This window comes from Onychostoma macrolepis, chromosome 12, assembly GCF_012432095.1.
Source record: "Onychostoma macrolepis isolate SWU-2019 chromosome 12, ASM1243209v1, whole genome shotgun sequence".
Taxonomy (NCBI): Eukaryota; Metazoa; Chordata; class Actinopteri; order Cypriniformes; family Cyprinidae; genus Onychostoma; species Onychostoma macrolepis.
This window is the reverse complement of record NC_081166.1, coordinates 15,079,509-15,105,238: the sequence shown is the minus strand read 5'-3', so window position 1 is coordinate 15,105,238 and position 25,730 is coordinate 15,079,509. Positions and strand designations below refer to the sequence as shown.

Below are 25,730 nucleotides of genomic sequence, written 5' to 3'. Positions count from 1 at the left end.
TTATTGTAACCCACTTTCCATCAATTCCAATTTATTTTTAGTAGGGGAGTATGATTTTTAGTGTGATAATGAAGGCAACCTGCTCTTTGGGTATTTGGGTAAAATGCTTAGTTTGGATTTTAGCCAAGACTTGTTTTTACATGTTTTTGGAATAATGGTTTCAGGCTTTTCTGCAGTAAATGTTTGTGCTTATGTGCATGTATAGATCTGCTGGTAAAATAACCAGGTGTTCAGTGCTATGTGCGCTAAAGCTGATGTTGAAGTTCTGGTTGCATTCTGGAAAATTTAAGTGCTCTTCATTATGAACTTTTTTAAGCACACAGAGATGTGTGCCGAGGCCTCCAGACCTGTCCTTTTAAATTGATTGTACTGTACATGAAGGTTACTGTCTAGGTGTTATGATTTATGGGAATACTTGCTTTCGTTCCCTGTATTTCACCCTTGACACACCCACACAAAGCCCAGAGGCTATACATACTGAAACTTCAAGCTTAGTGTGCTTTCACACCAGTACTTTTAGTCTGTTTGGTGTCAAATTTTGGTTTGGTTTGGTTGCTGGGTGGTAGAAAGTGTTTTCTTAAGTAATAAAAATAAGCAGGAAATTTATTTTTAAGAATGTTTCATGAAATTTTGCCCCTGGTTGGTCCTCACAGCATGTTTCCTAATGCAGTCAAGCTGCTTTCACTGTAGTAGTGTCACCTGCACATGACACTTCTGTAGATGAAATTGTGCCTGTTCCAAAGACAGCAATCTGCAGTGTTGTGATGCAATATCTTCTGTGGAAACAGGTGGTTCACTCGATCCAGAGGAAATTCTGTAGAGGAACATTGCCAGTGTTTGAATGTGTGTGTTTGTGTGAGTGCATTGCATATATAATTACTGTAACCTTTAGCAGCTTCTACTTTTAGTCCTCAGTAAATCTTACAAAGTTTCCACAGCAAAACTCTGTCAGAGGTGTGAGTGCTAAGATCATGGTATTCTTTCATGGATTAAACCACACAGGCATTTGCTGCTTTAGATCATAAAACACCCTCGTACATTTTCTAGCTAGCAGCAGGATTTGAAAGCCAAGTGAGTAAATGGTTATGACATTTTAAAACATAAATTTTTCAGAGATGCAGAGAATAGGATATATTCATATTAGAGATGCCAGTATTGTTTGGCTTTAAAACTACTTGAAAATTGATTCTGATTTATCACATCTTAGATTTTTACACATCACATAATTCTATAAGGCTGTAGCGATTCACATTTTTCTATGAATCGCTTTATATGAGTGAATGTTATTGTGTGTCTGTGAGATTTTATCAAAACTCAGCCTTTGTCATCTTCTTTTCTATCCTACCTCTCTCTTTTCTTTCAGCGTATGATAGTTGTTTGTTGTTGCAGTCATTCAGCACTTTTACACTTGAAGCTTTGCAGATGTTTCTTTGGAATGCTATTCCCATCATCCCTCTCTCTTCAATGGTCCTCTGCAGTACAGCCATTGGCTGCGCACAGAGCCTCCGCCTCATATGCTGTCTTCAGAGAGAATGATGAGTATAATTTTACCAAGTTTACAAAACACAAAACTGATAGACAGGAATGATATGCTGTCTTAACATGCTACGGCTACGCCACATAAAACAACACACAAACAACGCAAAAGGTAACATAAAACATAATATAAAAATACATACAAAACACAAAAGAAACAGATTTTATAAATGGTCTTTGCCCATGGAGATTTTAAAATGGTTGCTTTTGTAATCAGTGTTGCACAGAGAAACAAAAACAAAACTACTACATCTACGCCTAGACTATCAGACGAGAACCATGATTTTTCCATCAATCCATCTTTTTTTACTAGTGTTAAAGTTCAACATAGATGACCCAGATCAGTGTAAATATTTGGGGGACTTCTGGATGTTTAAAGCTGATTGGCCTGCTCTCTGACAGTAAGGGCGAGGTTTGGTAATTTGTGTCTGCCAGGTGAAGTAAAGGTCTTCCACATTCTTTTATTTTCCTTCCTTCTTCTCCCTTACCTTTCACCCACATCCTGTCACCTTCCCTTTGGCCTTGCATACTCTCAATACCTTTACATGCACTTATTTTTGTTCTTACTTCTTTCCTATTAATTGGATTATTTCAGGTCTACACCACTCTTACACCAATCTGATTTAGGTGTTTAAATGAATGCCTTTTAGTCTGAGTAAAGGTTCTTGCACACTGAGTCTGAAATTTTCGTATGCGTTGTTTCGTTTTGTCGTATTCGTCATCCTTTCCTATCAAAATGCTTGCTATGGATGCGAAAATGCAGAAAATCGAATCTGATCTGAATTTTTTATGATGGACGAAAGTTTCGGAGGCAGTGTGTAAACGTGATTGACACAACGTGAGGTCGTATTTATTTTTTAACGTGCAAAAATTTCAGATGGGAATTTCGGACTCAGTGTGAAATGGCCTTAAGTCATCAGTCTGATTATTAACAGATTATTTGATTGCAAGTACTTTTCTCCTGTAATGTAAATAGTCCTGGGGTCTCATTTATAAACGCTGCGTATGCACAAAATGGGCATATAATATGCATAAGCAATTTTCCACGCACATATCCGGATTTATAAAAAATAAACTTGGCGTGAATATGTACGCACCATACGGACATTCTAGACCATGCGTACGAACTCTTTTGGAGTGAGAAGTAATGAAGTAAACGATTTTAAACGTGTTTTTAAACATTTCGATATGCATTTACAATAAATATTCCACTCTCGTTAAGCACTGAAATTACAAAAAGTCATTACGCAGAAGTTAAACAAAATTAAATTTAGACATATAGTGGATGCATTTGACCACTTTTCATTTGGCATCCTATGTTTTAATGACAGCGAGGAGTGCTATAGGTGCACAATAATTCATTTTTAAACTGAACTACAGATCTCATGTTACGAGGAATTAAAAAAAAAAAAATCATCATGATCAGTCATGATGTGCACTTACTTCGATATTATGGCGGACACAGCTGGAAACGGTGGTCGAACGCTCAGTCCATTGTCCGGTTTGAATAGGACCAATGATGATATCTTACTGTACAACCACAGCTGCACGGACGTGTTGATGTCGTGTCAAGGCATCTACAAAACATTATAAAAAATACCACTGTATTTGAAGGATACCATTAAAGGAAAATGGTAAGATTTGCACATTTCCTTTTTAAAATACTTTCAGTAATTCGCCGAATCAGACAATTGTATTTACACTGCCAAAAATATAGGCCTATTATATCAGCTGTTTCCACTAAAAATAGATGTTCAGCTTATGGTCACATCAGCAAAACTGCATAAATTTAATTTGATTTGATTTGAATTGTTTAAAACAATTGAAATACTATATGACCAGTGTAAAAGAATGAGATGAACTATTTAAAACCGTTTTGTTTTTATGGATATTTTCATATATTTGTTATAAAACATAACAAGGATACTGGATCATTTTTAGCAATAAAAATTAATGTGTAGGCTATGGCCCAAATAGAATTACAGTCAGGATCTCATATTTCCGTAAAGTGTACCTTTGACGGTTTTGTCAAGTGGATGGGAATATGCATGGAAATCATATGCAGTTGAGGTTATGCACAGTAAAATTGGGCGTTGTAAGCTCCATATATGGTGATTTCTGGGAGGAGTCAGGGTGGAGATGCATGTATGCACAATTTTCCCCTGACTGGGGTTTGTAAAGGGATTTTTGCGCAGGTTCTGGCGTACGCATAGTTTTATAAATCTGAAAAAATTCACGCGTATGCAAAATCTAGCTTTTGTGCGTATCTACACTTTTAGGATGAAATCTATGGAGAGACCCCTGGTCTGTGTGCCCACTTAGGGTCAGAATTAACATTATGGACACAAATCAGTTATGTGACTCAATCTAAACAGAATTGGAATTAAATAGATAAAATGAATGAGCTTGCATATTTCAATGGCTGTGACAGCAGTGCTTTTTTTTTGTATTGTATTATCTCATTTTCTTTCTTTTGTTGGGTTCATTTATCAACCTAGGTTGACTTCTTTGATCTGCAGTGAGAGGCCAGGACCCATATATGTACAAGATCACATATCAAGAATGCTGTCTCTGGATCAGAGCTGCTCCTTAGCACTCCTTGGCTTAAACCCCAGTAAACAACGTGAAAATCTGATCCTAAATCAGCACTCTGCACAAATACATGCTGTTGGATCTCCGGGGGCGGACTTCCTCCCTAAGGTCTGATGAAAATCAATGTCTGTGGTTCTGGCTGAGTCTGGCTGAAACATTTATCAAGATCATCTGATGGAAAGTGCCTGGATCTGAGGAAATGAAGGACTGTGTGATGTCCGCTATATACTGAAAGGATTTGTATTTGATTGCTGTGTTCAGCAATCCAAGGAGAACTAGATTAAAATGTACTGGTAAAAAAAAACTGAGGTGGGGGCTTATACATTTTGCATTAAAGCAGATTGGTTTCTTAATTGGGTCTCCTCCCCCCTTTGGGCCAGCCAGCCATAACCAACAACACGTCTGCAGTCTCAGCCTGGCCAGATGGTGGACTGAGCCTCAAAAGGGTGGGGTGGCCTGACGGAGGGAGGTGTGTGCGTTGAATGTGTATTAGTGGTTGTGACTCGTAGTCCTGCTGCGCCATCCTCCCCTTCGTCCATCTATCCATCTGACTGTTTGCTGTGGATGGTTGGAGCTAAAGAGGCACCCTGGCTATAGCAGCTGGGACTTGAGACTGGGTGTGGATTGGGGGAGGGTCATGTGCATGTTATCAAGGGTTGGTATCGAGAAGAAGAGGAAGGAAAGAAATGTAATTGGACTGAAAAATTAGGTGGACTTTGTAGATAAAAGTCACAAAATTAGGAAGAATCTGACCATTCTGGGAAAAAAGAGTTAGGGATCAATGCAAAGTGGATACTTTATAGATCAACAGAAGAAAGCACAGAATGAGCTTCATGCAGCTGCTTGTTCCTGTTGAAAACTTGAAAAAACAGATCGGTCTTCAACATTATCCACCCCATTAATTCTAACAAATGGACTCAAGTTGAACTCCTATCTTGGTCATCTTGTCCTTGCCAACACTGTACTTGGTACTCAGTGTGCTTTGACATTTTCTGTTAAAACCAGTATGCAAATACATTTACTGAATTATACTTTCAGTGCTGAATAATAAATAGAGAGTGGTTGCTCTGAAGCAGTTGGAGAGAAAAAAATGCAAAAATCTGACTGGTACAATTTCAGTCAGACTAAACCATTTACATGACATTTTAAGAACATGAATTATTGCTCTAGTCTGATGAAAATCCAACTTTCTTTGTTCTTATAAGTGCGCTTATTGATTATTCTTGACTGAGCATACATCACTGTAGAGGAAACAGAGAGCGAGAACATAGCGTGGCCTCATCTGCACCAGTCCGGAGTATCATGTGTGGAATGTTGAGCTGTTTTTTGTCAAAGCCTTCTTTAGGGCGGTTTAAGGATATAGGATTGTGTATCTCCACTGAGACCTTTTGTTGGACTGGTTTGTAGTGCACTATCCAGCTGACCCTGCCCAACCCAAACACAGCACTAATGTATGTCTGAAACCCAGCCAGGATATTACAAATGAGCAGCGTGTCAAAAGGCAGTCATGCTCACTCTGATTCTGACCTAGTTTTAAATACTCCTTAGCACTGCTCTGTCTTCCCTTCATCAAGGCTTTCCTCCACTGGAGCACAGCCAGTGCTCCATACTGCCCATCCATATGCACTACAGCTTTCTGCACTATAAAATGACTCTGGTGTCAAATTATGCAACTACAGCTGAGCAGAGCGGCCTTTACCTCATAGCCATTTGGAGAGTCTGTGAAGCCTGATTGCTTGTGATGAAGACGGTGATGATGACGATTTCTCCAGACCTGTGTACAGAGTTTTGGTTGCAGTGTACCAGCTCAGAATGTTTCCATTATTCACATTTACTGCCTGTGTAAGTCAATCTGTGTGCGTGTGCTTATTTAGTTTAATTTTCCACATGTGTACCTGAGATAACATCTTATCAGAGAAGAACTGCAAACTGGAGACCAACCAGTTAAAATGTGGACAAGGTTTGTTGCTTTTTTGCCATTATGTGTGTTGACTACCTAGTTATGCTGTTTTAATTGGATGCATTGCAGTTCATTTAACACATTTCCTTGAATATGAACACATCTGAGGTATTTACAACAACAACATGTGTAGCTACATTCAGTCTCTGCAATCTGGCACAAATTAATTTTCATTGCAGACTGCAGTGTACATGTTTTCTCTCAGGCACTAGGCTATACAAACTTATATGGTATAGCTTGTGTAGCTTAGGTATACAAGGTGTTTTATCTCACTGATATTATGCTTTTGGAATATTACAGGATATAACCTGGATGACACAAACTGTCTTATCAGATCATCCACCTCATGTAGTCCTAAATCCTGTCTGTCTACTCTTTGTTAATTCCATAAGGAGGCTTTGGTTTGATTATACTGTGTGTGTGTGTGTGTGTGTGTGTGTGTGTGTGTAGGAGAAGAGTACAGCCAAATGTCTTTTGAAATCTTAGTCACATCTCTGCTGTTTGGATACTGAGAGTAGGAGGGGTGCAGATTGCAGAGCTGATATTCAGTAGTTTCAAATGAATCAAAAATACTTTGCAACATTCCAGAAACCCAGAAAACATTGTCCAGCAATTATAAAGGTTCAGAAAGTCCTGAAAGCATTTCAGGGATGAAAAATAAATGTCAAAGGGTTAATTCAGGACCCTGATTATAAATGCTAGTTTTCTAGCAGAAACAATATCGTCTAGAGCATTCAAATGAATTTGTCTTTGGAATTCAGTCCATTTACTTTTGGGGTCTTGTAATCAAAAATCCTGTTGTCTTGCAGGTGGTGTGCATTTGATTTTGGCTTGTGTATTTTGCCAATGAGGCCAACCACTTTAGTAATGAGGTGTTTCACCAGGACACAGATTGTTGCTGCATTCCTTGGAGACATGAAAACACATAAGCACTGATGAGTGACACACAGGCACATTCTGTGAGATGCACTTCAAAAGACTGAATTCAGCTCATGTGTTGCCCCTGACAAAACAGTTTTTGCTGTAATGAATGCCCTGCAGTGGAACCCAGAGGAAACAGTCATTCCACTGGCTACCAGGCTCTTTAATGCTTCATTAGAGTTCTGTTTGTTTAAAGCTTACCCTCCTGACAGTTACCAGTTTGCCAGTACGGGGCCTCCACCCTGTTTCCAACATCCTGAGCACGTGATGTGAGGGCCAAGTCCTGTAGAGGGGTATCACAGAATTGCTTTGTTTTGACAGCGTGTCTGGAGCTGGGAAGAGATAAAGTTTAGATGCGGTTTACTCATAATGTTGTTTACATGAGATACAATTTCTTTCTATTCTTTGTTTCAATATCACTACTCACAGTTTGTGTGTTTCAAATTAGCTGAATGACTCGATGTTTGAGAATCTTGACAGAAATGAAGTGTTTCACAATTTTGTTTTAAATGGCTTGCAGCTCTTCTTGTGTATCTCTCTAAAGACTCTTGACTCTTCTAAAATATCACTCTATTGAATTGTGTGCACTGTATTGAATTGTGCCGTTATAATGACCTCAACAGTAACCTTATTCACTCTCTCTATTGTCTCCTCCATATAACTCACTCTAGATTGTCTGACTCGTGCCATGTGCCTTTTTTAATGTGAGTAGAAAATAAACATGGCTTTGTCATGACTTTCAAGTGATGCCACAAGAAGCAGATGAAGGTGTATATTTAAGTTAAACACGCAAGGTATACACCGACTGATAAAGTTATACTGGAAAGCAACTAAACAAACAGAACACAGATAAGTATGTTATCGTAAAACTGGCACTTGTTTGAATCTGATACAGTGTTGAATCTGATACTGTGGGGAATGCAGGCTTTGTGTTGAAACCTCTTAGTCAGTGACACTATTGCTTTCTTCTGTGCTGCAGGCGTTGGGTTGGCTTAATGTCTGCGTATCAATTTGATTTCCTCCCCACAGTATGATGTCAGAGCATATAGTTGTTTTTGCTCCAAGGCCAAATATATGGATCAGTGTCCAGATACAATATCCTGCTGACAAGCACGCGAGTTCTCTTGGCCACCCACACGTGTGCAATGCTTTGCAATCCAGTCATACCTTTACACTGACTTGTAATTACATTCTTAAAAAGAATTAATAACCTTTTGTATAAAATTTGTATTTTCATCACTAAATGGGACACGCACATGAAGAGGCTGAGAAATATAAGTGCTGACTGAAATCTTTAAAAGATCTTTTCTTTAGTTTTAATTGTTTATTTTCAAATAAACGTACAACAGATTTAGGCCATATCAGCCTTGGACCTGTTTATTATTGGAAACATGAGAAGCATTAGTCACAAATTCAAGCACCAGCGTTTCACAAGTGGTGAAACAAAGGGGAAACTAAAGTTATTGGAAAAACCAAACACTTTAGCCACTAAAGACTGTATATTAATGCTTTGTTAAAACATCTGGGTCAGTGACCCTAGTGTTTTCATCACACACCAGCACACGGATGTTGCAGAGTTTCTCACTTTTTATAGAACCTTTCAGATTAACGTCTTGTAATGAATCAACAAATAGAGGACTGATGTATGGAAATAATGTATAAACTTGACAGAGAAATATGTTCACTTGTGCTACAATAAAGCAGCAAACCTTTTTTTTTCTCTGTTTCCCTTTATAATAGAGGCAGGATTTACTTTTCTTTCCTCCATAGTTCTATTAAACTTTTCAGCTGTTCAACTTTTCAATGCCAGCATAAGTTGTCAACTCTTTTGAAAATGATAATGTCTGGTCACCTGGTCACTCTGTAATCCTGCACTCCATTACAGTGAAAACACGCATTAAAATACAACCAAATGCAGTTTTGATGTACATAAAATGGCTAACGGTAACAATTACGTTTAATGATGACCTTTATGTTTAAGATGAATCTAAATATTTGATTAGAAAATACCGGGGGAAGTTAACGTATCAATGTGTCCTATGCTGTGAAGAAAAAAACAACAACAAAAAGAAACCTCTAACATTGAAGATAAACCTCTCTCATGCTATTTGTAACTCTAAGAATGAAGATACATTTTTCTCATGTTATTTGTATGTTAAGGATTTTTTTCTACATTTTTGCTGTCACACACACTGGACACAGTCCAGTTTTTCTTTGTCAACTACCCACCTATAGATAAGTCAGAATCTACAAAGTTGAACCCTTGGATGAGCTCATGTATTGATTTTTAAACTTTTTTAGAATTAAAGTTTTTTATTAAATACAGACAAGAATAAAGATGCTCTTGATCAGTCTGAGGTAAATATTCTAATCTTGCATATGGGAGTAATAAACCTATCCGCGCACTAAACCTATCCTGGTTAATCGTCCCTCTCCACACACATGCGCTGTATCCAGCTGTGGAATTGGAGAAGTGGGGCTACAGGGCGGAGAAAATAGGGAGAGGAAACTAAATAGAGAGGAAGGAGGTCCCACTTTTCGCTGAGCACGACATGGAGAGAAAGTGAGAGATTTTACTTGAAGTCTCCAAGCAGCTCCCCATAGAAGGCGCAGCGGTTTGCTGTCGGGATCGCGATAAACAGAAAGTGCTGTGTCAGGATCGAGGAGAGATTCAGGGGAAGTTTTCAGAGGAAACGAGACTTTGCCGGGCGCTAGCGAGCGGAGGTGGTCTGCAGCTGGTTCGCACAGGGAGAAAGCGGGGGAAACAGAGACGGCTCTGTTGCGCGGATTTTAATGAAATACAGCAGCTGTCGGACACACGCCTGCAACCTCTACCTACCCCGAGTTAGATGCGTTTGACTTTAAGATGCGGAGCGACCCCATACTGTTCGCCTCGAGGGGTGAGTGTCCTGTACCTCCATGAGTGGATTTATTGTTGCACGCTTTGAGAGCGTCGGTTAATATTACTGTCACCAGACGTGTCATTTATAGCATGAAACAACAATGTATCTTTTAGTGAGTTGCAACATCACAACAAAAAAACAAACAGTAAAGTTACATGTTGTAAACACATTTATCATTCTGGAATATCCACGCGCTTTGAGTAAAGAATAGGTTTGTTAAAAAGTTTTTCGGATGAATTGAATTTGAACGATACAGTAACGTTAAGTGAGAAAATACTAAATATTTCATATGACGAACATTTCAAAGGCGACAATACCGTTTTGGACCGGGAAGAGCTGAGTTCATCCCGTGAGTCAGATTTTCTCCGTTGAATCCTTCGTAGCTTTTCTCTCAGGTCAGTTAGAAAAGCCGTTGCAATTTGAAATGTGGAGGCGGTAAATTTAATGACGTCGCAAGGAAGTCATTGATTGCTATTTGTTTGCAATTATAAAACATGTTTTAAAAAGTGCTTGTCGTTTTTAATGTTCAGATTTGCATAATTTGAAACCAGTTTTTTTAAATTATATTTTTAAATATTTGAATTAGCACTTTAGAATAATTAAATCACGTTTGAGAACGAACGATTCCAGTCACCCGTAATAACTTTATGGTGATACAGGTGCCCTGTTATCTTGTCACAGAAGTCTGCACTTTAAAAAACACAACTTGAGCTGGATAGGCAGGACGTCTGTGATTGGTTGGCTGGCTGGCAGCTGTGAGGTGTCAGGTATCCCTTACGTGCATCACAGCTTTGCACTCTGTTGGATATGACAGAGCTCTATTGTCCACAATGGTTTAACAGTATCTGAGTGCAGGGCGTAGTATTGGCTTTGGGCTTTTGTATGTAAAGGGCCAAGTGTGGTTTTGCCATAGCATTATTCAAGGCTCTGTGGAATGCTTTCTTTTGATTGGTCAGTTGCAGTGGTCATACTTTAATTCTGAATGATTGTTGTCCAGAATGTGGGAACATTGTCCATATCATTGTAGCAAAATAAACTCCTTTAGGTTGATGCCGGACCCCTTCTGCTTTGTTTCAGAGTCTTAATCACACTGTTAGGGTTTATTTTGTGTTATATTATCCTTTACATATGTTACTGTATGGTGACACTACAACACCATTCTTTATTTGAAGATTTGGCACTAAAACATGTCAGCATAGTTCCAGATGTGACAATTTTCCTTTTGGATTTGAACTTTTCATCTCGTTCTAAAGCTCATGCTGGGCTGTGCTGGTGGTTAATGTGTTTATTGGCATTTATGAACATGGCACAGTGTTGTTAGACCAGTCAGACATGGTATGAATTGGCACTCGATTACTGTGTGATGTGGGTATTGGTCTGCTAGCCTACTTGGCTTTATTTTAGGGGGTCTCCTCACCGACATTTTCCACACTGATGACTTTTTAAAGGCTCACACGTGCTAGAAACCCCCAAAGCCCTTCCTTCCCTCCAAGTAGAGATGTCTGAACCAAAAAAGATGGGAGAGAAGAAGAGAACTCTTTAACTTTGCCTTCCTTCATCTTTTCCACCCACTCTGTCAACTGCTGCTTGGCTCCACTGCAGTCTTTTATCGTATTTTTCTGTTTTTACTCTCTCTCAATTGCTACCATAAACATTCACTACTACTATATAAGAGAGTTAATAGCTCTCTAGTCTCTACATTGTCCCTGAGGGGAGATATTAGTGTGCCAGAGAGGTTAGTGCGTTTGCCGCTTTGTCAAAACAGATGAAGACAAAATTGGGAAACTCTAAGAAAAAGGAACTCCAAGCATTTATGACTATTACGTGAAGTGTATTTTTGTGACCATAGGTTGAATAGTTGGATCAATTATAATTGTTATTATATATTGATATTATAATATAATATGCAGATCAGTGGGGGGGTGAGAAGCATAATTTTGGTCTAAACTAATTTGTCAATATTCATAGATTTACATAGCATATTTGATTTAGTATTTTACATTAATGACACCTTGAAAAGGAATATTGTTAATATTAAAAGTAAATTTGTCTATTACACTATTGTTTGGGGTCAGTAAGATTTTTTAAGGTTTTGAAAGAATTCTCTTATTTGCTCTTTTCTTTCTAAAAATAGAGTAAAAACAACAACATTGTGAAATATTATTATGATTTTTAATAGCTGTATTTAAAATGTATATATTTAGCCATTTGATGATGTCAAAGCTGACTTTTCAGCAGCCATTACTTTAGTCTTCAGTGTCAAATAATCCTTCATAAATCATTCCAATATGCTGATTTGAAGCTCAAAACATTTATTATTTTTATCGATGTTAAATAGAGTTGTGCTGTTTAATATGTTAATGATACTTTTTATCTGGATGCTTTGAATAGAAAGAACTGAATTTATTTGAAATGTGAAAATTTTTACTCTTACTTTTGGTTAGTTTAATGCATTTTTCCTGAATAAAAGTCTGTTTCTTCTTTCTTTCTTTCTTTCTTTCTTTCTTTCTTTCTTTCTATAAATAAATAAATAAATAAAAATACTGACCCCAAACATTTAAACAGTATTGTACATATTCTGCAAAAACCAGATGACATCTGGGACAAGTAGGTTGCCTCTTTTCATGATTTTTCATTTTCTGCTAAATTACATGACCAATTATTGACATTTTTCCCCCTAATAATATCTGGGATGATACATCATCATCCTGTATGTGGTAAACTCATAAATATGCTACAATTCAGCACAAGTACTGAAGTCATTGTTGGAAGGCAAATACACAAATGCTGGTGAGCATTCAATGCACACATAAAAAGTGGATGCAACACTTCTCTGCTCAGTTTCTCAGGCACCACAGAGTCTCCTCCACCCTCTAGAAGGATGATTCTTAAAGGTTTCTGTAACCAGTGGCCCCTCTCTCCCACCCCTCTGCCCACTGTGGTTTAGGAGTTAGCGCTCTGTAATTATACACACACAGTCACACACACATATACTCATAAACACACAAGTACGTATTTATGGACATATATTCTTAACCGTCCTTTCATAATTGAATCCTCAGTATTTTCCTCATATGTTCATGTGAACACATATGGATAGTGCACAAAGTGTAATCAAACACAGAGATGAATGTAATCACACAACTGAGATATTCTCTTATTGATGATCCTGGTGCGCTTGATATATGTGACTACACAGATGCTGCTATTGAAGCCCATCATTAGTGGGACAGTGGAGCATCTGTTCAATATTTTCTTCTATCCTGTAGTTTTCTACTATTTTCCAGGCATGTGTAGCCGAGTGGTGCTCTGGTGTGCCCTGGCCTGTGGCAGTGAGCGGTAACCATGATGAGGCCAAACCGTAAAGGAGCCTAATTTCACAAACCACAGACTAGTAGCTGCCTTATTCCCAGCTGCCAAAAGTTTTGTCACAGGCACCCAGTGCCTCTTAGATCTTTGAGAGATTCTATACAGTATATAACCTATATTGATATTTTGAGTTCCAATGGGACAGAGATATGAACAGATGGACCACTCATTGAAAAATCAAAGAAAGAAATTGTAACTCAATATGGTGGCTGTCCAATCTTTAACTTAAAGAGCTAAACAGCTTATTGATAGTTTGTTTAATCTAAAACACAGCAATGACATAATGTTCATTTTTGTATGTATCTAATAATTTATTAAAATACGTTAAAACGAGAAACAATAAACAGTTCTGCTATTGTACTGTTTTACAGTCACAGTTGTATGAAAGCTTTTTGTAAAAAAAAACTATGCAATTCATACAATTTCTGATTTTTTTTTTTTTTCATTTTGATTTAGGTAGATCAGGTTGTAAAATGTCATGTTGTGTGACACCACCCACTTTCTTAATGATGGAAATAATCGTTAAGATGTGTAAACGTGTATATTCAAAGCATAATCATAATATTTATTTGTAAAATTTGAGTTTTAGTTTTTATGTATTGTCACATTTTATTACTGATGTGAAATATATTTTGAAACATAAAAGCTGTTTTGGAGATTTCAGGCAGATAGAAAATTACTGTTACCACAATGGTTGCAGGGTAAACTGACTTGCTTTTAAAGAACTTTGATTTGACTCTGAAGGTGTTATAAGAGAGAACGGCATGTTTTTCTTTTTATCTTTCCCTCCTTCCATCCATCTGTTCATCCTCCAAGCTGTTTGGTGTGTAAGACCGGATCGGAGTATGAAGAGCTTGTGTTTTATCTCAGTCATCACGAGCTCTCCGTCCGGATCCTGTCAGCAGACATGAAAGAGAAGCAATGCACTGGATGAGAGGTCGGCCTCCTACAGAAAGGGAGGACAGATGAACGAGAGGTTCACGTTTATGTTCTTGGCAGGTTTCTTAACCAAAGCAAAAGAGGTTGTTTGTTATCTTCTTTTTTCAAAGGTTTATTGTCAGCTGTCGTATCTTTCCTCTTCTGAAGTGAGAAGTGAGAAAAATGAATAGCGTTTTGGCTCAGCATGGAAATAGAAATGGAGTGAGAGAGATAAAAGAAGGCAGAAGTGTGAGTGAAGGATGTGGGATGGTGGGTGCTTCACAGAAACTTGGCATGGGTTAGTGCCTGATTATATATATGGTAGGTCAAAGATCATGTGTGAGCATATGGATTCGAATGGTTCATTAAAGAGAACTGCTTTAAGATCTGACGGAAGAGTCAGACAGCACGGAGAGAAAGGTACTCTGTAATCTGCACGCATATATATACACACACATACATTTCCGTCTGTGAATTTCAAGGATGTTGTTGCTTCTCAGCGGCCTGGGTGGTAGACCATAACCACATATACATAGACACCTAAGCAAATGTACACACATACTGCATCAGCACACAAATAATACCAGTTCTTGCATGCTGGCAGCATCACAATTGCTTTTGCAGACCACATCCCTCTATGTTATTGAATTTGGGTCGGAACAGTAGAATAATGTGATTTTTGTTCAGGACAGACTGTGAGTGTTGTTTATTCTAAAAGTTCATTGGGTCAACTTGTCAAACTGGTCCTAGACAACCACCAAACCGAATGCCATTCATTATTTTCTCTCTGTCAACACTGAATTAAAATCAGCTTTGCTTGTTGAAACCCTTTCTGGCATGGCATCAGCCTTTTTCAGGTCGTTTTGGCAGGTATTTGTAAAACAAGACAAGAAGTTCTCTGTAAAATCTCATTTTGCTGACTTTGAGGTTTTTTTTGGTTGGGATGTGTTAATATGTCCATAATTTGTCATTCCTCAGCATGTCTCTATTTTAAAAATGGGCTGTTTGGACGCATTGCTTGCTATCTTTAATCATTTAGCTTTGTTTACACTAGGGTTAGTCAATCCAGAGTATGTGAATGAAGAAGAATCAGAGTCAGAGATTTGTGATCGTGGGTGGTTGTGATTGTTTAAAGTTTTTCCCTTCTCTTTTCTCTCTCTTTTTCTCTCTCCCCTGACTTTGCCCCCAAGCATAGTTTGAAGGTGGTCCTCATTTTTGTGTGGCACTTGGTGCTCTTTAATACAGCGATTTGGTTTGCTTGGTTGATTTTTAAAGTGTATTTCCTTTCATGTTGTTTGGCCACCATCACTGAAAGTGCTTCATTAGCTTTATTCACTCTGACATGTGCAAGCTGTTGGACGGGGAATGATAGAGGAACAACTGGAAATGGTATAAGCTTATTGAATTGTTCATTATATACAGCAATATGAGATCTAAGATCCATCAAAACAGTTGAAAAGTTCCTTTAAAAAATGTTTCCCTTCACATTTTACTGCAGTTATTATACATCAGTTTTGTTTTGTTTTTTAACTTTTTTGTCTGATTTGAATACCACATTATTTTCAGGTAAAATATACAGTATGTATGATTCCAGAATTATTAAAAGATCATTCGGATTTTTTATTATAATGCTTGTTGATAGCTAGACTGTTCTTGCAAAAGCCTGCAAAATATACTTATGTTTTTCATTTTAATCTTTGCTTAATTTATGATTTAAATTAAGATTTTGAAATCGCTACTAAAACAGGGTTTGCGGTAGAATGCATATGTATTTATAAGATCATATCACCTTGGTGACAAGCACAGTTTTTGGACAATTTTGGACAAAAACCTCTATAAAAGTGTGTAAATGGGTATTTCAGTGTGCTGTCCTATTGAAGTGTGATAGTGGATTACAGACAGCATAACTGAGGACAGGGCACTTGCATGCATTACATGCACTTATTATTTTTGAGGGGGCACAGGAGGTGGGGTGGGGGGGTTGACACACCAGTAGGCTAATGTCTTATCTAATTTTTCCTTTTTAGGCTATTCGAAATATTCCCAGTTAACTAAACTCTAAGCAAATGCATTTTGCACCTTATATATCATGTTAGTTAATCTATAATGGGCAAATTAGCCTAATGTTCTATTAGGGTCGTTCTATGGAAATGTCAATTTTCTCTCCCTAGCCTTTACAGAAATATTACTTGAAAAACACCTTAGGGTTATGATTTCTTTACATTTTATGGGTAAATAAAGATTTTTTTTTTTAAACTGTCATGTATATTCATAAAATCAAAAGTTAATCTAATAATGTGGTCTAATTTTAAATGTTAGAAAAAGAAATACATTTTAAGACATTGCCATACCAAAAGTGGACATTTCTGTATAATGACACATTACTATGCATAAAATCTGTCTTTTTTTACTTAAGTACCACATATGGGTGTCATGCCTTAAAATATTTTTTATATGACTGACTTTGTATTTAACGTGAATTTAATAATAAAAAAAAGTTTTAAGTTACTAATTATAACACTTTCATTGTACAGAAACACAGCAAATGACATTTACCTTACATTATCAAAGAACATTATCAAGACTTCTGTCTCAAAAACTCCCACTGGATGAACTGATATCTTACTTACATCGTACACACTTCTGCACTTTGTTGTTTCTGATGAGAGAATTCGCCAGGGAATTCAGTCAGCGAGCCTGAACTCATCTGACTCATCTGAATGCCTCTGATTGGTCATTGCATTCATAAGCTCAACAGAATCGTGTGTGATTGGTTATAATGCACAGAGCTGTATAAACACGTCTGTCTCTGGCTCAGCGCCAGCCAGCGAACGCAGATTTGAATTTAGCAGCTGGTGATTGTATCAAATACAACAAATATTATTTGGCTATTTTTTGTCTTTTGGAAGCCTCTTTCAAAATCCACTTGGCTCAAAAATCTGAGGGGGCACTTTGAATGGGCATGACGCCACTGACCGAGGAGCAGCTGAAGCGCATACACGGGGAAATGTCTATTCAGTTGGACACAAGAACATGTGATTTGAATTATCTAGCAAATCAGCAAGACTCCACTGATTAAATTAGATGTCCTTATGTAAGGGCACCCTAATGTCTTCCTAAATCAGTCAGTGCTCAGCCAATCAGTTTAACTATGACGTAAAGAAAAAGTTTTTGTAGTGACTGTCTTGTGTATCCTAATCTTGAGGGACAAAAACTTGCATTCAAATGAACTACAGCCAACCTGAAAAAGACTGGCTCATGTCTAGGAGTAAGTGGAAGTGTCTTTGTTGAAATCTAGACCGGCAGTCATACAGTGACACACTCAATTTGCTATGCACACTTCATTTCATAGCACACTCTAATCAGTGAGCTGTATTCTCTGTTTTACGTCAAGAACTGTCCCTACAGCAGCCGTCCTCCCCCCTCCAGCCCTCTAGTCTTATGTAAACCTTCAGCTATGTGTTTGTATGGGCCTGAGCACATTGTAATGCCGTTTTATAGACCTCTGATTTTCCAGGGCTGCAATTCACATTTGATAGCCTTTGATATTCTTCAGGTGCCGAGCCAACAGATACCCATAATTCACTGCTTTTTCCAGATGCCAGCCAACATCTCAGTGCAGAAAAGCTCATGGCACATCTTTACAGTGGCAATATGAGAAATTCAACAAAGCAGAAGATTTGCTGAAACAAACTGGGTAGTTTGTTTTCTGAAGCTCCTATTGTGCTTATTGAACATCTAAATGTATGTGTTTTTTTCAGCGATGGAGGAGTTGTTGGCAGAGTTGCGGGTCTTTCTGGAGTTGTTGGACAGAGAGTATTTAACTGCTGGAGTGAGAGAGAAGAAACAGCAAATATTAAACATCCTGCACAGAGTTCTAGCAACTAGAGGTGAGTCAAAACCCCAAAAGCTACTCATTTGACCTTTGACCTCAGCTGAACTATTCACACTGCACCATATCTCTTCATCATAACTCATGTCTCCTTAAAACCTGCATCAATTTATTTATTTACTTTATTTGTTTTTTCATTGATGTGAATGTTTTTTTATGTGTGTTTTGCTCTCTCAGAGCCCTCATGCAAGACAGAGATTCACACCTCTCTCCCGGCCCCTCCTCAGATGCCCCTACCAGAGATTCCTCACCCCTGGATGGTAAGATGTGTATATTATTACAATTAATAAAGCAAATACTATAAACTAGGACTGGGCAATATAACTAAACCTTTTGATAACCTTTTGATAATATTCAAAAATTCAATTCAATAATCTGTTGATTATTCAATATATCACCCAGGCCTACTAAACTGAAGGTCAACAAGGAAAACTTTGGTTTCTTTACAGTGAGTTTAGGTTTTTCTCAGTTTGTTTTAGCATTCCTTGTAGTCCAGGAACAAAAATAGTGTTGTCCTATATTTGGAAGTTATGTCGTCTGAACCCCGAATGCCACTGGCTGGTGGTTTGATGGTCTCTTTTTGTGAAGTTTTCAGTGCTTTTTATGAGCTCTGTAAAACAGCAGCAGGAAGTGTTCACATCAGTTTGCTTTCTGTCACATGACCTCATAGTTGCCGACACACGACCCTGATGTGGTCTCGTCCGTCACACGTGAAACACATTACGCCATTATGTGCTCTCATATGTGTGACACATCATCTTTGTTTGAGGGCAGCAGCTGATGCTTGTGATAAATAGCAGGTGTTCATAGGTCGCAGTTGGTCATTCTCAAGCGCACACATCCCAGCACGTTGTTTTACAGTCCACCCTTTACGCACTCAGCACTTTACAGTATAATTAGAAACATCCTTTCCTACTTCAGCCATCCGTGCATAACCCCAGTGTGTGTGTGAGGGGGCGGCTGTTCACGTTCCCGGAAGGTGTGAGGGGGCAGGGATTTGTGGGATAGACTGTGAGAGATGATAGGAGAGAAATATCCATTTACTACAGTCCAAGGTCGGACCTGTGCAAAACCTGTCCGAGGAAAGGCAGAACACGCAGTTTCTTTTCCATTGCACTGTTTAGTTTTTCTTATTCCTGCTCTCCATCAACCACACCCTCTACTCCATCCTCTTCTCTTTCTCTCTCACTCTCTCTCTCCCCAGCTATGTGATGATTTAGTATTGCGTCAGTGAGCCAGGTTTATAAACGGACTCCTTGTCATATCCCTGCCAGACCTAACTCTGCACGTTCATTGTGTGTGTGTGTGTTTAACTAAAGCCTTCTGTGGCCCCTATGAGTGGTCAAAACCACAGTGGGAGAGATTGAAGAAAAAAGACTGAAGCTGGGCATGTGGGTGGTGAGATAGGGCCGTGGACAGGACAGTAGACGCCACAGTATGCAAGGGCAAGAATCGCGTCTGGAGACTTTCTGTGCTTGTGTGTGTATTTGTGTTGAACTGAACTCTGTGGCTTTGGGTTTCTGAACGTTTGGCAGCAAATTCACTGCAAATCTTCCCTGTTCATGTACTATAATGAACCCAGGGGAGGAATTTTTGACTTTCCGTTGATGCATAGCTTTCTAAGCTAATTTAGTTCTTTCAAGCAATAGTGACTATTACTTAGAGACAAGTGAAGGTTATGCTTACTGCACATGCATGCACAGTTTTGTCTGTGCCCTTTCAATAGCCCTTATAAGAGTGACAGCAATGTTCAACAATGAAACCTCTTTTCCAATATATCATGCAATTAAAACATACTATACATGAACACGATACAAAAATGTTTAACTTGCAGTTGCGTGTTATAAAGTTGTGTTGTGAATAAAAAAAATAAAAAAGGTAATTGCGACTTTTTATCTAAACGATATAAACTCGCAATTCTGAGAAAAAAAAGTCAGAATTGTGAGATAAAAAGTCGCAATTACCTTTTTTATTTTTTTTATTCAGTGGCAGAAACAGGCTTCCATACACAACACAACAGAAACAAGCTGCAACACAATGAAATTATCACAACATAACAGAAACAAGCCACAAGACAACGAAAATAGCAGAACACAACAGAATCAAGTCGCAACACAATGGAGTCAAGTCACAACACAACAAAATTAGCAGAACACAAAGGAAACAAGCCACAACAATTAGTACAACACAACGAAATTAGTCGTATGCGTTGTGTTGTGGAAATTTTGTTGTGTTGTACTGTAGCGTACATCAGTTATATGTAGAGCTCCTTCAGGTGGTACAACACTTTTATTTTATTATTTTTAATTAATTTGTCATTGATTCATTTTTCCATGTTGCAAACGCCAATTTGTTTTAAATTAATTTTGATTAGACAAATATGTATTCTGTGTTCTTACATCAGCAGTGCAGTAAGTACACTTATAGGTAGTTAAAGGTGCACTAAGCGATTTTTGCCAAGCGATGTTGATATTTGAAAGCACTCTTTGTTTATATGTTTATATTTGAAAGACCTCGCCCCTGTTTTGAAATCTCCGCCCCACACGTACGTACACAACCATGGCAACGACGATCGTGGAAACAAGTGAAGATGACACACAAGCATATTCAAACAAAAGCCAACATGGATAATTTGTGTGAAAAGAAGCAAAATCAAAGTTACTCACCTATCAAGAAGAAGCAACGCAACCTCGGCGTCCAATTCCAGGCTTTCCCGCTCCTTGAGTTCTCTCCACCCCTGGAAAGCTGCTCCGTTAATTACTTAGTGCACCTTAAGCTGGTGCCCCTAGTTAGTACTTTGGTTAAGTAAGTTAGAAAAAGAACACTATAACCTAGCACTTTTTCGATGCCATCACAAGTCAATATTCTAAGCTTCTCTAAGTTGGTGTGTCAAAAAACACATCCCAAAACTTCCACTTGTGTGAATCTTGAGTGCTGTTAAAGGGCATGTTCTTCCTTTCAAAACAAGCTAGATGTAATGCAGCTGAGTGGAACAGAACCCTGTCTTGACGTGTGTTTTTTGACACGCCATCTTAAAAACCTGGTACCAAGAAGTACAAGACGTGATGCAACCTTCCATCCCATCGTGCACAGTGAGTTCAAAGACAACACTGCCATGTATCAATAAACATTTGTGGATTCTGTCGTGGAGGGGGTAAGACCCTGGTACACTTTCTACAGTCACCGAATTACATCCTGCCGTTTGTAGCTAAGCAGAGAGAGAGTGTGTGTAAGAGAATATGGGGAAGCCATAGCAGACTCCGCTGGGACAATGATGACTTCCATCTGTGTTGATGTTGGCTTCTGCTCCTCCCCACCAGCATCCCCCATCTGCACCCCAACACACAATGTCACATTAATGAACACAGACGCAGACAAACTCATTATCTGTCTGCTCTTTGTAACCCAAAAGGGAGTCTGTTTAAAAAAAATTAAAAACTCCCCTTTTTTAGGCCATTTTTAGGCCCTCTCTTCATGTTTTCCCTCCATCTCTCATTCTCACTGAATCTCCCAAAGTTAAATGAAGTTTCTTTGCTTAAAATGCTGTACCAGTGACTGTTGATGACGAGTCTATCATAAAATTGGGTACTTTTGGATTTATGTTCTCTCTTTCTAGGCCCACAGTGGGAGACGATGGAAATCCCAAGATTCAGTTGTGCTAAAGGAAAGGGCTCTACTGTATGCCCCCCCCCCCCCCAAACCACCTCCCTTTTAAGGAGGGTTAACCGCAGTCTGGAATGCAATGACCTAATCCCTCATTGTGTCATGGACAAAAGGAGGAAAATGAATTATGATTCATGCACAACAATGCATTTTGTCCGTTGCCATAGAAATACCAATACAGATGGTGATTTCTACCCCCCCGAACATCTTTTATAGGTTATAGCAAGTGACAGTTTATATACTCACTTCATTCGGGAAAATGAGCTTTCAGTTTTTCTGCTGTTTTTTTGTGTGGGGCTGCTGGAAAGTTTCTGCAAAGAACCAGTCGAGAACGAAAAGATTCTCTGAAACACATGGAAAGCTATTTGTGGAGACAAAAACATCACAAAACTAACTCCGCTGAGTTAGTCGAGTTGTTGTGCATGAATAGTGTTCAAATGTACATTGCATATCAAGGCAGCCAAGCAAGGAAATGTAGATGTTAAATGATTGAATTATTGTAAGATTGAGTGCATTTTCCTGGCCACCCTGCACAGCAGTCCCAATACAATAGACCCAGACAGGCCCAGACGTCTGTTAACACTCACACTTATCGCGGACCACATAATAACTCTATACACTATGTTATGAGGTGAAATGGTCTGGAAAGGAAGTGTGAAATGAAGTTTGAAGCTCACTTTTGAAATCTAGGTCAAGTACGTACCTTTATACATAAGCACAGACATATTGATGGACTAGATGTTGCATGAATAGGTGGAAGTGTACTTTTTTCTGTAGGTGCAGATATGCTTCATACAGATTTCCAGCTCAGACCAGAGGTGGAACTATGCCTAAAAATACTTGAGTGGCTCTGGTATGGAACGCTGCTTCAGCAAGACTCTTCACAGTGCAGTTTTTGCCTGGAATTCTGTCCTCCCTCCGGGCATAGATGCCCTGATGAACCGAAACCATAACAGGCAGTAACACAGCCGTCTTCTGTGTTTAGCTTAGCAGTTTATGGCTTGATGGGACGGAAGGAACTGATAAATAGCGCTTCTGTATTCAGGGAACTTTCAGACTGGAAATGCCAACCATAAAAGAAAAACAGATCTTTTCCCTTTTGGTTTTTCATATTTCATTGTTTTTTCCCCACTTTTTTCGACAAAGTACACTGCCGCTCAAAAGTTAGGGGTCTGTAAGATTTTTCAAATATTTTTTTTTTATATATATATATAATTATGCTCACCAAGGATGCATTTAGCTGATAAAATATTTATTAATTCAATATTATTACATTCTAAATTAACTCATTTCTTTGACTGTTCAAAAAAAAAAGAAGTCTTTTATAACATTTTAAATGTTTTAAATGTCTAAATGAATGCTAACCAGCTATTTAAATGTAAATGTACTTGTCCCAAGTAGTTTTAAAGCTGTGAATATCATCCGTTTGCATTAGCACCCCATAAGTCTGCACCATCTTGTGTTCTTGACAGAACTTGGTATTAATTTCATCCCAAAAAATAATAAAAATATCATACTGACTCCAAGAAGAAAGGAGCAACCAGGTCTTGTGCTGAACATACATTTAGGCCTATAGTATATTCACTCTTAACTACCCGCAAAGATGAAGATTGTATGGGGAATTTTGCATGTTCTGGTCTTCATTATATCTAAAGCCAAGTTGTAATGACTAGCGCTGAGATAAAGTATCGTCCTCTACCTCAGATGTCAAACACACCCTTCTCTCATGTGCCAGGAGGTCACACTAAAACATTACAATTTCTATTGTAGTTTTGATTACTCATGTGAACAAAAACCCTCAGGAACCAGCAGAGTACAGAATAAATACTGAGTTCAGCCCAACACACAATCACTTTGAGCAAATTTAGGCCATGCTGTTCTAGCCAATATCAATAGTCTAAAAAGCATTAAAGTGTGATATTTCTTGGTAATATCTGAACATAGAAGGTCCCATAACAGTTACTTCCTAAAAAGAAAAATGGAGTAATGCATTTAGCACATACAGTCTGTTTTAACTTTCCTCCTACAGTATATTTCCATGTCGTCTTGCAGTGTTTTTAATGTAAATAGTCGTTCATGTTCTGTGTTACTATTGTACCATATTGTGATAGTGTGCCAGGTGGCAACTGTGATCATTGGTCCATTGGTCTCTTGAAATGTATTGTAATTCCCCCACCTGAAAAGCACTGGAAAATACCCGTGCTTTCTGTGAGCTGAAATGAAAGAAAAAGAAATAAAGACAGACTTTCCATTGGGGTTAGAGGGGAAAAAAGGAAAATGAAAAGCGTTTATATGAGTTTGTCATCAACCATAATTGTTTGCATGCAGCCTGGGAAATGAGGGAGACTCTGGAGGGCCTGTGTCGTCATGACAACACCAGGTTGTCACATGTGCTGCCAGCGGGGCCCAACCAACCCAAATCAGGCCCAAATCAGACGGTCTTAAACACATTGTAACTCACACATGCACGCTCATTTGCGCTCATATACACACAAGCTCTCTTTCTTGTTTCTCTCTTTCAAACAATCCCACTCGCACACTAATGAGGTTCTATAATGTACACATTGAATATAGACACCAGGGGCCTTGTGTAAAAAACTTTGCGTATATTTCATCCTAAAAGTATGTGTATGAACAAAAGTTTTCAGATTTTTAAACTCTTTGTAACTATAATTACTAGTTTATTGTCTGTTTATTAGTGCTTATAAAGCACATATTCTGCATGACCATATTCTACATCCCTAATCATAACCAATACCTAAACCTAATAACTACCTAACCACCTACTAACTATTAATAAACATTAATTAGGAGTATATTGAGGCAAATGTCATAGTTAGTTAATAGTGAGACCTGGACCTTAAAGGATTATTTCACTTCCAGAATGAAAATTTAATGATAATTTACTTACCTCCATGCTGTCCAAGCTGTTTATGTCTTTCTTTTTTTGAGGAAAACATTTTTCTCCATATAGTGGACAAATTTTTTAGACGAGTTTTCCAACATGATTACGTAATGCGTGAAGATGCGCATGCGCATTGCAGAGCTTGTGCAAGATGAGCATTTGTGGTAAAAAGTATATAAATTTTATTTCTTTTAGAAAATGACCAATCGTTACGCTAGATAGGATAATTCCTTGCCTGGGATCGTGTTGAGCCCTTTGAAGCTGCATTGAAACTGCAATTTGGACCTTCAACCTTTTGGCTCTCATTGAAGTCCACTATATGGGGGAAAAGTCTGGAATGTTTTCCTCAAAAACCTTAATTTCTTTTGGGACTGAACCTAGTCTCGCGTAGCCAGACCTTCAGACTGATGGCTGAAGGTCTGGGAACTTTGGCCACTTTGAATGGCCAAGGCCCGCCCAAGAGGCCATATGACTGACAGGTAATAACAGGTGTGTAAAACTCTCGGACATATTTTAAAGATTCTATGCCATGAACTTTAAATATTTCACATACTTTTGAAAATTCAGCATATAGCTGATCCTGACAAGCGCTTGTCGTCAGTTGTAAACACGACAGCTTTCTTCTTTCGCGAGGGGGTTTGGCGCCACAGCATCTTTGTTTCCAGGCGAAACGTTAAAGAACGCGACACACATATCTCCCAGAAATCCTGTATAATCTAACCAATCCTACGACGACTTCAAAACTTCTGAAGTGTTTCCAGATAAGTGTACCATGTGCATCAGACTTTTAGCCAACATTCCGTGGGCGTGACGTCTGAGGCTGAGATTAGACTGAACCTAAGAAAGACATGAACATCTTGGATAACATGGGAGTGAGTAAATTGTCAGTAAATTTTCACTCTGGAAGTAAACTACTCCTTTAAAATGAAGTGTGACCATTTTTTCCCTCAGAACTGTATAATTATTTATATTTATAAGATTTCTCCTGCTTTATCTGCCATCTTGAATGGATTTTTTTCCACTGACCTCATTCTAGTGCTTTCTAGGATTGGCTTCTCTGCTAAGCATAGA

General features: G+C 38.4%; 1 protein-coding gene and 1 long non-coding RNA gene across 5 annotated transcripts in view; one reads left to right on the top strand and one right to left on the bottom strand.

Annotated features, from left to right (window-relative positions):
• The window catches only part of afap1 (actin filament associated protein 1), a 47,637-nt gene that overhangs the window by 6,000 nt on the left and 15,907 nt on the right, over positions 1-25,730 (top strand). The window contains exons 1-3 of one of the 3 annotated variants that reach the window (XM_058793745.1): positions 9,511-9,909; positions 17,961-18,089; positions 18,269-18,351. In XM_058793745.1, the coding sequence (XP_058649728.1) occupies positions 9,876-9,909; positions 17,961-18,089; positions 18,269-18,351 (246 nt within the window). In that variant the 5' untranslated portion in view covers positions 9,511-9,875. Of the gene's footprint in view, positions 1-9,510; positions 9,910-17,960; positions 18,090-18,268; positions 18,352-25,730 lie in introns of those variants that run through there. The other 2 variants (XM_058793747.1, XM_058793746.1) reach the window with 2 other exon arrangements.
• Positions 537-10,355, bottom strand: LOC131551092 (uncharacterized). 2 transcript variants are annotated; one of them, XR_009273696.1, is made up of 6 exons: positions 10,230-10,355; positions 7,211-7,341; positions 5,828-6,994; positions 2,980-3,113; positions 1,346-1,521; positions 537-814 (listed from the first exon to the last, which is right to left on the bottom strand). It is a non-coding gene; the product is annotated as an uncharacterized LOC131551092 (long non-coding RNA). The 2 variants fall into 2 exon arrangements; XR_009273695.1 differs by lacking the exon at positions 5,828-6,994.